Source organism: Monodon monoceros, unplaced genomic scaffold (genome assembly GCF_005190385.1).
Source record: "Monodon monoceros isolate NGI ecotype Baffin Bay Population unplaced genomic scaffold, NGI_Narwhal_1 Super_Scaffold_14, whole genome shotgun sequence".
In the NCBI taxonomy this organism is placed as follows: Eukaryota; Metazoa; Chordata; class Mammalia; order Artiodactyla; family Monodontidae; genus Monodon; species Monodon monoceros.
Window position 1 is genome coordinate 63,021,680 of NW_021703770.1, and position 18,366 is coordinate 63,040,045.

The 18,366-nt window shown below is 40.4% G+C and overlaps 1 protein-coding gene across 1 annotated transcript in view; it reads right to left on the reverse strand.

The window, feature by feature from the left end:
• The window catches only part of PREX2 (phosphatidylinositol-3,4,5-trisphosphate dependent Rac exchange factor 2), a 284,317-nt gene that overhangs the window by 37,097 nt on the left and 228,854 nt on the right, over positions 1–18,366 (reverse strand). Inside the window, exons 36-37 of the mRNA XM_029223229.1 lie at positions 4,140–4,206; positions 3,712–3,902 (exon numbers count right to left, since the gene is read on the reverse strand). Of these exons, the coding sequence (XP_029079062.1) occupies positions 3,712–3,902; positions 4,140–4,206 (258 nt within the window). The remainder of the gene's footprint in view (positions 1–3,711; positions 3,903–4,139; positions 4,207–18,366) is intronic.

The following is an 18,366-nucleotide window of genomic DNA, read 5'->3' on the forward strand; positions in this document are numbered from 1 at the left end:
TTGATAGAAGGTGCAAGAGATGATTCAAAATGAAAATGAAAGAAGGCAGGTCAGGACAGGAAATTTTGGAAAATTTCCATTTATGAAACTACCTTTTAATATCATGTATACTGTTTAAAAGGCAAAAATCCTGAACTTAAAAAAAGACAATCTTCTTTCACTATTTAATAGCAATGGAGATATTTAATGTAAGTAAGTGACTGAGGAAAGTGTGTGCAGGAAAGTTCATCAGCAGAATTGTAATGCACATAAAACACTGCCCCAGGAAAGAGAATTTAATACACAAAGCTGGGCTAAACGCTCTGAAAAGATTTTAATAATTCATCCTGAATCCTATTCCTCCTAATCTTGCATTCACTATTGTATGCCACCCTGCCATCTAATTCAGGTTGGCATTAAAACGTCTAAACATTAATGCTAATTAAATCTGCCTTTTCATTCTGAAAAATCACATTCTTCTCTTTAATGTCAAACATAAGCCATAGAACTCTATACTTGAAAAAATGTTAGATTCCCTTTTTTGGTGAATACAATCAGAAAAGGCAGGAAGCTGATTATCTAATGTGGATACCATATTGTTAACCATTTCTCATCTTAATTTCAGAAGCAAATGGTAAAAGAGTGTGTGTAGTATTAATTCTGATTCATATTATCAACTTCTCCCCTTTGCCAGAACCTGAGGGTAAACCTCCACGTTCAGTGTTTAGTGTAAATGTGGATCTACTCGGGTTCCTTTCTAGCTGTCTGAATGATAATTACTAAAGAATTGTTTTAGGAACGGTCTTATGTGAGATTTCTGATTCCAATATAAATTAGCACACATTTTATCACCATGAAAAATCTAAGTATAGCCTTCCCTGAAAGACTAAAGATAATGTTAAACTCCTATTTTATTCTGCATAATAGAAAAATAAAACCGTACTATTTTCAAATAGTTTTAACCTTAATTTCGGCATCTGTCATGGGGAGTTTGTGCCTACACCTCAGTAAATGTCTCTGAAATGAACTAACTAAAGCCATATTTATTTTGAACAGTAGAAATGGAAAAAGTCAAAATACTTTGAAATTTCAATGTTATTTGTGATTCCAACACACCAATCAATGAATACAGCAATTATAAAATGGTTGTGGAACATCGATCTGTTTCTCCTACCCATCAGTAGTTAAATTCTAAAATTGTTCATGGGGTACCTCAGAGAATAATTTGGACAAGTTGGTCACGGTTCTAGGATTAAATGGCAATTAAAAAAGAATTTTTTTTTTTTTGGTCTCACTGTGTGGCTTTCGAGATCTTAGTTCCCCGACCAGGGATCGAACCCAGGCTCCCTGCACTGGAAGCACAGAGTACTACTGGACTGCCAGGGAATTCCATTAAATGGCAAATTTAACTGCATTAACTTCCAGTAAATTCATGTGGAGATAAGAGCGTATGCTTGTAGTTTGAAGCCTGGAGTGTCCCTTGGTTGTCACAGTCCTCAGATAACTATGATCTTGCACCAGAGTAGGATAAGAACATTAATCAAGGGGATGACACTTTGCCGAGGCCACAGTGGCTGCTGTGCTGGTCCTTGAGCACATCATGCCGGTCCCCACTCGGCCTCCCACATTTGTACTCTGCTCCCTAGATGGAACGCTCTTTCTCTGAGATATATGCATAACTCACTCCTTCATTTCACACAGGTCTCTAATGAAATTTCCTCCATGGAAGGTGCCCACCCTTCATCCCATCTTGTCCGTTTTTACCTCTCTGACTTCTGTTCTTTTCTGTATTTATTCCACCTACTGTATTACTCATTTATTTGTTTACTTGATCATCTGTTTCACCCCAACATGGTTTACATTATATGAGAGAAGGGAGGGTTTTTTTTCAGTGCTTTATCCTAGCAACTAGAACAGTGCTGGCACATAAACAGTGCTCAACGCATATTCACTGAGTGACTGAATAATAAACGAATGAATGAATGAATGGGAACAGAATGAATGAATATGACTGATCAGAGGGAGAGAGCATTTCTCTGCTAGTAAAAAAAATGATGAAATAATATTTTACTCATTTAGTTACAGATGATATTTCAATTAAGCTCTTAGTAAGCTTGCAATAGAGCACAAAGTACACAGCCATTAAAATAAAGCAGAAAACTCTGTATATTGTATCACCCACAAAACTTTAATTCTCCTTGTAGTGAAATAAGGTCTTGTCACACTTCATAAGCAAGGACATGCTGCGTAGGACTCGTAAACTAGAATTCAGGCACATCAAGTCGAATGGAATGTCACAGATGAGAACCTGCTGATTTGAACTTTCTCCCTCTTTCTACCTCTTTAAAACCCTGACCCATCAAAATCCATTTCAAACGCTACCTTCTCCACGGCAAGTTCTAACCATCTCAAAGATCTATGTTCCTTCCGAATCTTATTTTTTAGCTGTAACTTTCCTAGATCATTTATTTTTCTTCGTAGTCTAGGTAATCTGTTATTTTTGTTACTTTTCATTATGTTTTTGTCATCTTATTTTGTCATACGATTATTTACTATGATTTTTGTTGTTTGTTGTTCATGTTTTATGTCTCTAACATGAATATCACCCATTTATGACGTTACCCAGCCAATAGCACCAACTGCAGTCCTTTGCATGGGTTAATTAGCAAGTAAATTTGAATAAACAATAACCACCATCCACTCAAAATCTAACTGGCCTCATACTCAGAAGAGACTATGAGTGGTGACAGCAGATTCTCTGCTACAATGAGGACTAAATGCTGCCCTCTTGTTTCCACCTACATGGTTTCCTTTCGCTGTGAAAACGGAGAGGTGATAGAAGAGGAACAAGTGATGATGAAGAAGGACCTGACTCGGGGTTCTCCCCTCACATTTGCGTCTGATGTAGCTCTAGGAATTTATGCACCTACCACAGCTTTCCCAGACACAGCACTACTGCTTAAGACAGACCAGCTGAAGAGGACCTATCTAAGACTTCTCCTTACATTTTCAGGAAGAGCATATTGTGTGGGCTCCTGGAGTATGATTTTTCCAGGAGCAGGAAGACAGTAGTAACTCCAAGGCAGCATCTAGCTCACCACAGCTGGGTAACAGGGATCCAAACCACTGAAGAAAAAGTTTTGTTTTGCTAGTCACCAGCCCCTACCAAGTTAAGTTCCTAGAGTGAATAAAACAGATGCAAAATTTTGTACCTAAAACATAAATCTTAATATAAGTACAAGGGTGATAAGATTCTAGGCCACAGTGATATAAATGTGGGACTGCATTCATTTGTATGAATAAACAGTCACTGAAAATAGAAGAACCAAAGCCAGAAATTACTGTGCAAGAATTATCTGATTTCTAAAGTCTTATTCCAAATATATCTGAGCCCTTTCAATGTTTCCAGCTATAATTTCATGGAGCTAAATGTAATAAACAAGAACCTCCGAATGTAATAAGGTATAGCAAAGATGCAGGCAAAGATGCAGGCAAGGGCTTCCCTGGTGGCGCAGTGGTTGGGAGTCCGCCTGCTGATGCAGGGGGGCGCGGGTTCGTGCCCCGGTCCGGGAGGGTCCCGCGTGCTGCGGAGCGGCTGGGCCCGTGGGCCGTGGCCGCTGGGCCTGCGCATCTGGGGCCTGTGCTCCGCGGCGGGAGGGGCCACAACAGTGAGAGGCCCGCGTACTGAAAAAAAAAAAAAAAAAGACGCAGGTAAGGCGGGAAGTCACGTACCGATGCACGCCGCTGTTGCACATGATGACGTGGCAGGCCCCCAGCCTACTGCACAGCTCCGAGGACACCGACAGCAGCCCGACACCGGAGGCGCTGCAAGCCGTGTTCGCACAGGCAGCTGTGCGCTTGGATCTGATAAACGAGGCTACCAGTCGATACAGTTCATCCAAAACGTTGAGAGGCCTCATGAGCTGCAGAAAAAAAAGATGCCCGTAAGGTTCAACATGTTTAGTAGAAAGAAATCCTGTTAGATGGGATGTAATTCACACTTTATAACTTATAGTGAACAGTCTAAAATATTTCATTACGGAGATAACAGGATCAGAGACCACGATGTTTATAAATTACACAGTGCTCCAGAACACCAGCAAAATTAAATAAGGGAGGTGAATGGCAAAGCAACAGTCAATGCAATCTTCTGTTTTTACCTTATCTACATAAGCGGCTTTGGATGTGGAGTTTGGTGGTGAATTTGACTTGTCCAAGTAGAGTGCCCTGTAAGAATACAAAGAATAAATGATCATTTATTGTTAGTAAAATTAAAAAGCATGAAGACATCCAAGTTTCACTGACTTCCTTTTTTTTTTTTTTTTTTTTGCTGTACGCGGGCCTCTCACTGTTGTGGCCTCTCCCGTTGCAGAGCACAGGCTCCGGATGTGCAGGTTCAGCGGCCATGGCTCACGGGCCCAGCCGCTCCGCGGCATGTGTGATCCTCCCGGACCGGGGCACGAACCCGTGTCCCCAACCCGTGTCCCCTGCATCGGCAGGCGGACTCTCAACCACTGCGCCACCAGGGAAGCCCAGCACTGACTTCCTTTTAAAGACAAATGAATAGACAAATGAGTGGGACTGCAAAGAACAGTCTTCCACTCAGAAAAAAATGATTGAACCTACCATCAGCTCCATTACTTATCGTATGGCTTTAGAGGGATTACTTAGTGTGTGTCTCAATTTCCTCCTTTGTAATTTGGGGATCACATTAGTTTCTACTTCACAAGGTGACCAAGAAGATGAAGTCGGCGCTAATAAAATGCTTAGGATAGTACAGAATAAGTGCTCGTTGGTAGTTACAGTAATTAATATTATTATAAAAGTTGAAAAAAAGGTATTTTCTAAAAACATCCAGTTTTCACTTACTGTGCAAATGTCCGATGCCAAAAATAATACTCAAAACACAAATTTTAAACAGACTGCTTAGTTGGATTCTTTCAGCCACTAAACTATGCTCAGATTGGAAGTAAAACCCTCTTTGAAGATACACTGGCTCTTTTTTGTCACCAGGATGCAATACGCCAACAACTATTTTAATACACTAAGTGGAACCCTAGTGGCCTGTAATAATTAGATGTGATTTCCAAAGAATTACTGCTGAGTTCGTTTAGCTATTGGCTCAATACTAAACAGAAATTGTAAGAGAATGACCCACGAAGACAGGACATTTAAGTTATATTTAAGCGATTATGTTTTTAATGAAGTGAAATTATTTAAAAGCTGTCAACACTTAACACTGATATACCAAAATAATATTAGAATGATTGTCAGACTAGATATTGAAATAAAACTCATTAGACTGGTGTTTCAGAGCACCTTTTAGGACCTCAAACTACTGGTGGATCATTAACCAATGCATGAGTAGCAATGGGCATAATCAGTAAATCAGTGAGGGAGAACTTCATGCCCAACACTGGTATTTTGAGTCCCACTAGAGACACACACACACACACACACACACACACACACACCACTGCTATTCCAATTACTAGAAGTAGCAAGCAGTAGTGCAGCTTGTTTTTTTGTCTTTTTAAGCTAAAGTAGCATGGATTAATCAAAATTCACACTTTAAATTAGGAAAGCTTTAACTTCTTCTAACTTCCAAAATGTAAATTATGTACATTCTCACCGAGAATGTCTGTTCATCTCTCAAACACAAATTCAAACTACAACAGAAATTTGACAACAGTTCAGCATCCAAAGCGTTTTGAACTCCTAGGAGATTTCCATGTAGCATCTTGAAACAGAGGTGGTGCCTCAAACCTGGAATCCACAGAGATACCTTGATCAGATGTCCCTATGCCTTTCCTCAACTGTGCTTGGTAGAAAGATGTGGCGAAGAAGAGTCCACAGCAGGGATGAATTATTCCCTCAGCCTGGATCCCAGAGCTACCTACCGCTCCTGAGCATATAATGCTGACAGGAGCCTGGGGACTACAGCAAACCCAGGCAGTGCCCGGCTCATGACAATTGGGTTACCATGACAGGTACCACTGCAAAGTGGAACATCCATCACGTGCCATGAAAATATAGTTCCACTCAGATGGCTGCACCAGCAGCTACTAAGAGTACTGGATTGAGAGGAAAATCAAAGGGATTTGATACATCTTAAAATGTTCTAGATCTTCCCCAGTCTCAGAAGGAGATAACAACAATCTAAGAGGATTGCTGTTAAGAGGAGAGGAAATGAGCTTGAATTGTGAGAAGTACAGAAACATGCAATGAGGTTGAAGCTATTGGAATAAATGAGCAACTTAGAGAAGCCAGAGGGGGTAGACTCTGTATGGCCTGATAGGCCCTGATAGAGTTGGGTTTTAACTAAAGGCCCTCATTACCAGAAGACAGGGTATTTTATAAATTTTACTGCTGTGCATAACAATTCAGGGTCTCCTGAAAGTTCTGTCTTTTCACTTCAATTATACAGGTACGTATTTAGGCTGATGCTATGAAAACCGATGTACTCACCTCCATGCTTTATCAAATTAGTATTTTGCACTTTTGCTTCCCCCCCACTTTTTTTTTTTTTTTTGGTACGCGGGCCTCTCACTGTTGTGGCCTCTCCCGTTGCGGAGCACAGGCTCCAGACACGCAGGCTCAGCGGCCATGGCTCACGGGCCCAGCCGCTCCGCGGCATGTGGGATCCTCCCGGATCGGGGCACGAACCCGCGTCCCCTGCATCAGGAGGCGGACTCTCAACCACTGCACCACCAGGGAAGCCCTTGCTTCCCCTTTTAAAGGAATGAAACCTTATAGATACAGGTGATCCCTTGTATCACACTTGTCCACTCCCATTGTTCCAGACTCTCCCCTCCCAGGGTTAACACCACCCAGAAGCTGGCATTTGTCACTTCCATGCTTTACAAGGTCACCCACACAGTTGGCCCAAGTGGAGGCACCAAGGAACAGGTGTGATCATTGTTCCATATCCTTGTTCACGTTGATGGCATTAGAATTTCAACCTTTGGTGTTGTAATTTTCAATTTGCACATATTTGTCATCCATCTGGATTTCTTCTTCTTTTATAGCCTTCTCATATTGCTTACTTTCGTGCAGTCACATGTTTTTTTTTTTGGCTGTGCCTCATGGCTTGTGGGATCTTAGTTCCCTGACTAGGGATTGAACCTGCGCCCTCAGCAGTGAAAGCTCGGAATCCTAACTACTGGACCGCCAGGGAATTCCCAAGTCTCACCTTTTTTATTTAACATAGAAATTTGTTACTACTTTTTATAGCAAGAGTTAAATTTGATGACATTTAGAAGTTTCTATTCCTCTTTATTTTTTTAAAATCCAGACTTTCTTTCTACACTTACTTCCTCAAGAATATTCAGTTTTTCAAGTTCATTATTCAATTAATATTTTTGATCAGTGTCTGTCAGTGGTATACTCTGGCATAAAATTTCTAGAATCTAGGTTGACAGTGAATTTTTCCCCGCAATACTGCTCTTGGTGTCTGCTCTCAATTAAGTTGTCTTTGTTTGGGGGCTAGTCTATATTTTCTGATAGGTTAAGATTTTGTTTTTATCCTCAATGTTCTAAAGTTTTACCACAAAGTGTTTAGGTGATGATTTATTTTTATTTATCCAGATAGGTCCTTAGATTGTACTTTCAATTTAAGGAGTCTTGTCTTCAATTCTAAAATAATCTCAGGTATCATCTTTCCCCATAATCTCATCCATTTTCTCTCTCTCTCTCTCTCACACACACACACACACACACACACACTCATAAACACACATACACTTTCTTTTAAGATCTTATTTTCCCATTACTGCAATTTTGTTGATTTCCTAAATAATATTTTCCAAATGAAAAAACCCTGTCTTTGCCAATCTAGAGTTTATCCTTTCTACTGGGAATTTTATTTCAATGACTATCTTTTTCATTTCCAAGATTTCTGCCTATTCTTATTTCATTTCTGTAACTAAAAGGTAAAACTCCCCACAAGAATGTAAACTCTCTATGCGGATATGGATTTGATTTACTTATGCTCATTGCTGCATCTCTAGCACCTATAACAGAGTGTAGAACATGGTTTGATCTTAATAAATATTTGTAAATAAATGCCTTTTTTTTTTTTGCGGTACGCGGGCCTCTCCCTGCTGTGGCCTCTCCCGTTGCGGAGCACAGGCCCCGGACGCGCAGGCTCAGCGGCCATGGCTCACGGGCCCAGCCGCTCCGTGGCATGTGGGATCTTCCCGGACCGGGGCACGAACCCGTGTCCCCTGCATCGGCAGGCGGACTCTCAATCACTGCACCACCAGGGAAGCCCATAATTGACTATTTTTATCGCAGGATTTTCTACCTTCTTCATGAATGGCGATCCTTTGTTTATACTTTGAGCATCCAAAATACACTTTGCCATGGTGTCTCAATATTTTCATTTCTTTGGGTCAAATTTATTTCAGTGGTCATTTTCCTTGGCCCTTTTGTAGCTTTAGGCTACCTCATGTGCTTTGGAGTTTTGTTTTGCAAGCTCATTTGAAGTGGGAGGATTGTTTTTTTAACATCTTTATTGGAGTATGGAAGATGTTCTGTTCAGTTGTTTTTCTTTTTTTTTTTTTTTTTTTTTTGCGGTACGCGGGCCTCTCACTGTTGTGGCCTCTCCCGTTGCGGAGCACAGACTCTGGACGTGCAGGCTCAGCGGCCACGGCTCACGGGCTCAGCCGCTCCGCGGCATGTGGGATCCTCCGGGACCGGGGCATGAACCCGTGTCCCCTGCATCGGCAGGCGGACTCTCAACCACTGCGCCACCAGGGAAGCCCTGTTCAGTTTTATTTAGTGCTTTGAAACAGCTCCATCCAATATCTCTCATCATCTTTTTCTTACAAATGATCCTGTGCTCATTTTGTGCCCAGAATTACCCATCGGTAATCAGTTTCACATTGGTGATTTGAGTATTACATTGTCCAGACATCTGAATTATTACCAGTCACGTCACTGAACCAGCGAGTGATTTGGTTCAGTTCTTAGTTTAACAGCCGTGTTGTCTTTCTCTTGCCATCTTAACGTCTACAAAAGTGATAGAGTCCGGAGTTTGCATCCTTGCTCAGAAGTAGAGGGGCCCTTCTCTACAACCTGGTTTCAGAGTGAGGCTCGCTCTGGATCTCCACCTAGTGTAGGATGACTTTAATTTCTCATTTCCCTGCACAAGTTGTACCGGCCCCTTGTCCACCTGCAGAGCCCAGGAGGCCAGAGGCCTCAACACAGCTTACAAATCAGCACTTGAATTCCCGCTCCATTTGTGGGCCACTGAGATGATAAATTATGAGCTCAGCTGCGACTCCTGCATTTTCTGTTTTCATCTTTTGTCTAGCATTGCTATACGCTTGGAACAGAGAGGATGCTTCACAGCTGGAACCCACAGAGAGAATACCGATCAGATGTCCTCACGCTTTTCCTCAAGTGTGCTTGGTAGAGAAAGTAATGTGGTTAAAAAGAGTATGCAAGTCCATGGACAAATTATTTAGCCTCATGTGGCCTCAAGTCCCTCATTTTTACAATGGATAGTAAAATTGTCTAATATATAGGTAGCATAATGTTGAAGATGAATCAGTGCATATGAAGTGCTCAGTACTGTGGTGAGCAAATAGGACTCATGCAATAGACAATAATAATCACTATTCATGTGTGCACAGTAGGAGGGGACTCTGGGAACATTTTTATCCATAGCCAGGAGTAAAATAAGGCCAAAACCTTCTGCTTTCCCCTGAGGTCATCTAGAATATTTTATGATACATGTAAAAAATGAAAATTAAAGTAGATATTTGGAATCTACATAATTCCATCAGTGTACAGAGTTCAAGTCTAAAAAGAAAAGAACGTTTTTAGGTTAAAGAAAAGGAGAGTGTCAGTTAAATGGCTTAATCAGGTGCACTGGTTGTAAAAACTGCAGTTCTTCTATACCTTGAATAGATGGGGAAGAAATATATTCTGTAAAAGCAGTCCATATCATCAACACCACCTGAGGAAAACGTCACTCTAGAAACCTACCACTACAGCAGGCCACACTGAGCCCTCTTCCTGCTTTCTGAAAGAGATGTTCCTTTAAAAAAAAAAAGTTGTCACTGATTCAGCCCGTTTAGAGCATGATCATGTTGATCTAATCCCGCTATAGTCACTTAAACTGACTTGGAAGAAATCTTCAAATTTTCCTTGGGACAAAATCTTTAAAGAAAAAAAAACATATTTGATGAAGCGAGCCAACAGAAAACTAAAATTAAAAATTTTTATAGATTTAAAATGTATAAATGCTCACATCAAGTTAAACCCTTATTCAGAAAGAATCTTGTCTTTTCTAAGCTGCTATAGAGCAAAACTAAAATAGAAAAAGCATCTAATGATATAACTGCACCATTCAAAATACTTTTAGAAGATAAAAGCCTAACAAGTTCAGAGTTAAATGTATTGGCTGATCCAGACTTGTGAAAGTAGTTAATATTTGTTAATCCATGATTATAGAAAGCAACAGATTATTATAAAATATATCTATGGGCTGATGACATCTAGAGAATAGAACCATGAAAAACAGCTTCTTTGTGACTCCTGTGAAATTTACACAGCCAAGAAATATTTTAATTCAATCAATTATTTGTTAAAATAAAAATTAGGGCTTCCCTGCTGGCGCAGTGGTTAAGAGTCCCCCTGCCAATGCAGGGGACATGGGTTCGTGCCCCGGTCCGGGAAGATCCCACATGCCGCGGAGCGGCTGGTCCCGCGAGCCATGGCCGCTGAGCCTGCACGTCCGGAGCCCGTGCTCCGCAACGGAAGAGGCCACAACAGTGAGAGGCCTGCGCACCGCAAAAACAAAAACAACAAAAACAAAACAAAAATTTGGACTTGAGCCTTCAACTAGTTTTGGGTACTCCCCCCTCAGAAAAATGGTTGTTCAGCCATGTATTTTACCATCCCTAAGGTTTACAAGCATTCATAGGACTTCAGTATTTTTCAGAATATGACAAATAAATTCTCACAGGGAATAAATTTCTAATGCAGTTCCCTTAATTACAAAAGTCCTGCAATACCCCTTAATCAAAATTTACAAGAGAGTTAATGGTAAAACTGGATTAAGGCCAAAACTGACTGTGGTTTATTATGTTTCTGAGGTTAGTAAGAATGAAGTCATGGTTCTCTGTCTCAATACAGCAAATCTTATTAAGACCATTTTGAAAGCACTCCTGCTACTTTATGTAGGAGGAACAGTAAGTTTCCTTTCATGCAGGCATACATCAGGCTTTGTTGTCACAACTTGTAAATGAACCCTGCCATATAAAATGGATATATTATGATATTTTCCATTTAGTCCCTATAGAATAAAATACCAATGAAAGAGGTGATAATGTCATGTTACAATAAATAGTGGTATAGATATATCCAAATTAAATAGTAACTACAATGGAACAAATCTTGGGAAAATATCTCATACAATCTAGCCGCAAAGGCAAATACACAGGTATCTAGAATGCAGGGCAGAAAGTGATAGGTACCTTAAAAGGTCCATAAAGTTATTGCGATACACCCACATGAGGAAGAAGGAAGGCCACATAAGCATATGGTACATGAGTTGGATTTTGACGGATGGATGGGACAGGTCAAAATGGGAAAACAGCATTTCAAGTGGAGGAAACGCCATAAACAACAGAACAGAAAGAGCAATAGATGGAGCCAGGCTGGCCAAAGAGCAGGTTCATGTAAGGCAGGGAGAGAAAGTGCTGGGTAAGTGGGCTGGATCCATATTGTGAGGAAATTAAATACCAAACTAAGGAATCGTAATGAATTTGTTCAGCAGTAGAGAAGCACTGCACAGTAAAAACTTTGCTACCCGTAAAAAAGTAAGAATAAATGGAAAGAAGTACATGACCCATAAGATATGACAATTTAGGGAAATTAGAGATGCAAGAGACCCTAGAAATGAAAAGACTAGTTCAGCATTCGTAACAAGACCATGGCAATGGACATAGGGAATCGATGTTTGCCAGGAGAGAAAGAAAATGAGTTTGGAGAACATCGAGATTAGTTTATGGAGAGCTGTGCAAGTTAATGTATTGATACTAACAAGAATTAGGAAAATGATTTCTCCAACAAGTAAAGAATTAGGGTCATAGCTCTATAGGGTCAGGCTGATGCTCCAGGAATGGTCAGGTTTTTACATAAAGAGAGACCACACAACAGCCTGACCTGATATAAAATTTAAACATATTAATTTTGTCATAGGAGATACTCAGAGGTTAAATCAATGACAAAAGTGATTGGCATTTGGCAATCTCATTTGGCACTTCTTTTTGCTTTTTCTGGGCATGCTGGAGGATATCCAATTTCTAAGATAGGTGATTAAGGCATAAGAGCCACTGGTGTTTTATAAATAAGGAGGAACAAACTATAGTATTCAGCTCAGGTCTCTACTATATTCTTGTTTCTTCTCCAGATCATTGCTTATGAGATCATCTCTATATTTATAATAATTTATGGAAATTTCTCACTTAGCCAGACTCATATATACTTCTCCTAATATCATGTCCTACCCCTAAATATTCTAAACTGTATCAGGTAGCTTTGGGATTTTAGCGTTTACTCTGCATTTCAAAAAGGAGCTATGACAATGGTCAATTATGGACATTAACCATAGACATGGTTATATATGCCATTATTACAGTGGTACAGCAGTCGACTATAGGTGTGACTGTTTCATTGAGTATTACTGTTAAACTGCATTTGACTATCATAGCACTTAAGTTAGGAAAAAAAAATTCCACAGAAAATCTCATTAAGATACACCGATCTTTTGTATAAAGGAGAATCACCGGACAGGTTCAACCTGTGCCTACATATGGGCAAAGAATACATGATGAGTAAGTAGGTAGGAGAATGTTGATTTGTCCCTTCATCCCACCCACCTTCTGTGTCCATAAACATTAGCCTGACTTCTCTGGACTAGGCTTTATTTAAAGTTACATGAAGAGAAACTCTGAATAATGAGATAGACTTGGATTTGCTTGGATAAATTTGTCTTTTGGCTTGTCAAAAACAGAGCACCTAGGGTTATAGGTGTTGTTACAAAACTGCCTGTTATCAATTAAGAGCTCCATTTCTACTTGAGGGAAAAAAAATTCCTGGAAGGTTAACAAGACAACATGTGTGACCACAGAGAGCAAGACTTTCTCACATTATAAAAAAAAAAAAAATTCCTCTGAGATTTCTCTTAGGCACTGAAAACAGAATTATGGTGTCAGAGACGGTGGAGACGTACCCCACTCCTCCCTACTGCTGTTGATAACCCAATTTCACTCTTCTCCTTTTTTTTTTTTTTTTTTTTTTGCGGTACGCGGGCCTCTCACTGTTGTGGCCTCTCCCGTTGCGGAGCACAGGCTCCGGACGCGCAGGCTCAGCGGCCATGGCTCACGGGCCCAGCCGCTCCGCGGCATGTGGGATGTTCCCGGACCGGGGCACGAACCCGTGTCCCCTGCATCGGCAGGCAGACTCCCAACAACTGCGCCACCAGGGAAGCCCCACTCTTCTCCTTTTTGACAACCTTCACTCAGTGAGTTGACTGGATTAAAATCCTCTTCTCTGCTTCCCAAACTCTCCTTTACTCCACGAGGAATTTTGCTCTTTTCATGAGTCCTCTAGGGTGATATTCCTTTCCTGCACCTGCAACATGTACATACCACCATAGGCACCATCTACTGTTAAAATTCTGCATATAAACAGATTTCCCAATGGCAACACCAGGCCCAGCCATTACAGAACACAATCTTCGTGAAAATGGACAGAAAAAGCAAATCCTTAAAAATAGGAAATCCTTCCCAAGAATAAAGTTTAATTATATTTTTAAAAATCTCATTACACCCAGGAAAAACCATAAAGTCAAGGAATATTTCTATTTTTAAACTAATTCTATTTAATTTAATAACAATTATGTTTCCAGAAAGTGTGGCATGCCCATATTAAAGGATGCTTTTTTAGGTTTAAACTCATAAAAGTCTTATAAATGGCTCAACTGACAAGAAGTTGACAGGTCAGTGCCTTCTGCACATCTTTCTGTGTATTCCTTACTTGACTCCAGTCGGCCTTCAAAATTACCTTTATAAAGCACAGATATGAGCATTTCATTAACTTGCTTAAAGACCTTCAAATTCTCCCAGCACCCAAAGTCTACACCTGGGGTATTCAAGGCCTCTCTTAACAATTCAGCAACAAACTTCCCGTCCCATCTCTCACCTCTTCAGCCTGCCATGTTCAAGTTCGAGTCCTCTTAACATACCATCCACATGAAAATCTCTCCACCTTCTCTCGTGTTACTCTCTCTGCCTGGAATGGCCTCTCACCTCCTCTGCTTGGCAAAATTCCACTGATCCTGCAACACCCTGCTCAAATATGACATCTTCTTGAGAACCTCCCCACTGAAACAAATTTATCTCACTGTATGACACCAAGTTGCACTCATTCTGTCCACTCTGCTAAATTGCATACTCTCAGTGGGCAGAGACCCTTTTTTCTTTTAACATCTTTATTGGAGTAGAATTGCTTTACAATGTTGTGTTAGTTTCTGCTGTATAACAAAGTGAATCAGCTATACGTATACATATAATCCCCATATCCCCTCCCTCTTGCGTCTCCCTCCCACCCTCCCTACCCCACCCTTCTAGGTGGTTTGCTTTTTTTTAAATAAAAATTTATTTATTTATTTATTTTTGGCTGTGTTGGGTCTTCATTGCTGTGCACGGGCTTTCTCTAGTTGTGGCGAGCAGGGGCTACTCTTCGTTGCGGTGTGCGGGCTTCTCATTGAGGTGGCTTCTCTTGTTGCAGAGCACAGGCTCTAGGTGCGTGGGCTTCCATAGTTGTGGCTCTCGGGCTCTAGAGCGCAGGCTCAGTAGTTGTGGTGCACAGGCTTAGTTGCTCCGCGGCATGTGGGATCTTCCCAGACCAGGGCCCGAACTTGTGTCCCCTGCACTGGCAGGCGGATTCTTAACCACTGCGCCACCAGGGAAGTCCAAGACCCCTTTTTTCTGAGTAAGGATCAATTTTTTTAATGTTCATGCTGTTTTTAAATTGTGATATAGTGGATGTACAATATTATATGTTACAGGTGTACAACACAGTGATTGACAATTTTTAAAGGTTATATTCCATTTAGAGTTATTATAAAATATTGGCTATATTCCCTGTGTTGTACAATATATCCTTGTAGCTTATTTATTTTATACATGATAGTTTGTACCTCTTTATCCCCTGACCCTATCTGGCCCCATTTTTAAAAATTTTGTGATCCCATACCCAAGACAGTGCCTGACTCATAGCCTGCAACTAATACTTGATGTAGTACTGAACTGAATTGAGTTTTATTTTATGAGAGCTATAAAGGAATTGGGGTTTCCACACTGTCAAGCAACTAAATATATGTGCGACCTAATAGAGAAAAAGAAATATATTAAATATGTTAATTTTTAAAATAGATAAAATTATTATGCACATTTGAAAAAGAACTCTTTGTAGGAAGGGTTCTTCTTAAGTTTATAAATATTAGGCTACATCTCAATTAACACTGAAGCACAATACTTAAAGGATTTAACAATCATCAGAACTTAAAAATAGGGAGGGGCTTCCCTGGTGGCCCAGTGGTTGAGAGTCCGCCTGCCGATGCAGGGGACACGGGTTCGTGCCCCGGTCCGGGAAGATCCCACATGCCACGGAGCGGCTGGGCCTGTGAGCCATGGCCGCTGAGCCTGTGCGTCCGGAGCCTGTGCTCCGCGGCGGGAGAGGCCACAACAGTAAGAGGCCCGCGTACCATAAAAAAAAAAAAAAAAAAAAAAAAAAAGGGAGGAAGGGCATTTCAATATTCCCTCCTTGGTGAAAGACAACTATGATTAAGAGAAAAATATTCATAAGGTCTCTTGCAAGACTCACAGGAATGCTGTTTTACCTATAAATGACTAGCAGAAATGATACAGCAAAATTCTTGTTCAGTTCTAAATAAGAAAAGACAAAAATAAACATGATTAAGTACTATCACATTTAGATGTTAAATGCCTAACTCTTGGCTATTATACTTTTACACTAGAACCTATAAAAAGCTGTGATTTCCTTTAAGTGGCAAAATCCAAGGCCCTTAGTACAATACTTGACACATAGCAAATTACTCAATATTAGCAATCATTATCATCATTTTTATTCATTACTTAACATTTTTAAATTTTTTAAATAAAAATTGTATATATTTAAGGTACAGAATAAGATGATCTGAAACACATAATGCAATGAGTACTAGAGTCAAGCTCATTAGCATATCATTACCTCACACAGTTACCATTTTTTGTGCATGTAAAATTTCCTGGATTCTACTCTCTTAGCATGCTTCCAGGGTTCAATACAGTATCATCAAGTATAGACAACATGCCGGTACATAAGCTCTCTAGACTCATTCATCCTACATAACTGGAAATCTGTACCCTCTGACCAACATCGTCCTATTTCCCCCACCTCCCTATTCTACTCTGTTTCTCTGAGTTCAACTTCTTCTTCTTCTTCTTCTTCTGTTTTTCCAGATTCCACATATAAGTGATATTATACGGTATTTGTTTTTCTCTGTCTGGCTTATTTCATGGAGCATAATGTCCTCCAGGTTCATCTCGCTCTGTCCTGGCCATAAGGTTTCTGCTAAGAAATCTGCTGATAGCCTCATGGGGGTTCTCTTGTATCTGAGCAATTTTTTTCCTTTGCTGTTTTAAAAATTCTCTCTTTGTCTTTGAGTTTAGACAATTTTATTATAATGTGTCTTGGAGAAGAACTTCCTGGGTTGAAACTTTTTGGAGACCTACAAATTCATGAACTTGGATGTCCAAATTCCTACCCAGATTTGAGAAGTTATCAGCTATTATTTCTTTAAAAAACCATCCTGCCCCTTTCGTCCTCTCTTCTCTTTCTGGGGCTCCAGTAATATGTAGGTTGTTTCTCTTAATGGTATCCCATAATTCATGTAAGCTTTCTTCACTGTTTCCCTTTATTTTTTCTTTTTGTTCCTCTGACTGGATAATTTCAAGTATCCTGTCTTCAAGTTCACTGATTTTTCTCTTCTTCTTGGTTGAATTTGTTGTTGAAGTTCTCTATTAAATTCTGCAGTTCAGTCATTGTATTCCTCAACTTCAGGATATTTGTTTGGGTTTTTTAAATGGTTTCTATTCCTTTGTTGGACATCTCATTTTGTTCCTTCACTGTTTTCCTAATTTAGTTGTCTGTGTTTTCTTATATTTCACTGTATTTCTTTGAGAATCCTTCTGAATTCTTTGTCAGGAGGTTTATAGATCTCCATTTTTTTAGAGTCAGTTATTGAAGCTTTTTTTTCCTTTGGTGATGACATGTTTCCTTGATTATTCATGATCCTTGTGCTCTTGTGTTGGTGTCTATGCACTGGAAGTAAGAGGCAACTCTTCCAGTCTTTACTGACTGGCTTCAGCAGGAAAAGCTTTTCACCAGTCAGTCCCCAGAGAAATTCTGCTGGAGCCATCTGGTGGAATCTGTAGGCAGGCAGGTCTCGTGCCTGGGTCAGCAAGTGGACAGGCTTGGTGTTTGGGTCTACAGGGACCAGCCTGGTACTTGGGTCTGCAGGAGCCCACCTGGATCCTGGGGCCATGGGGGCTAGACTGGTGCTGGGGTCCACAGGGAAGATGGGTGCTCACGTCACTCTCCTTCCCCCAGAGGGAGGGTGCCTCTCTCCACACTGGGATGGCCAGACTTGAGGGAGGGGTGATGGGGATACTGTGAAATGGCCTCTGCTATCCTCTTCAATGCATCCTTTCTTATTTATGTGCTCCATTCAGGTGCTGTAATCCTTCACCTAGAATCCTTAGCTCTTATGAAGTCATTTTTATTAATAGATAGTTGTTCAAATTGATGTTTTTGTGAGGGGAGGAGCATTGGAAACTACTAAACTACCATCTTGCTGCTGTCACTACCCCAGTATTATTCATTCTTTAAGACCCATCTTTAACAACACCATCTCTCTCAAACTTCCTAAGGATCTTCAGAGTCAGTGGCTCTTCCATGGACCCCAGCAGCTACTGCATCCCTACACATCAGTACCTATTGTTGTGATCTGAAAGGCTTTGTTTACATGTTTCTTTCCCCCACTAAACTATAAGCACCTTGTAGACAGAGACAATGTACAGTGTACCTTTATTACTTTATCACCTTACACAGTGCCACGCACACTGTGAGTATTCAATACATTCTGGTTGAATAAATAAACGAATAATTAACTTTCCTAAAATTCCTGCTGAATAACAGGTCTAAACCATTTCCAAGAAGAAAGTGCCTTCTTTCAAGAAAGAGTCTGTGTCCAAAAGTATTAGAAATCATCTATCACAAATAGCTGTTGGTCAAGAAAAATATTGC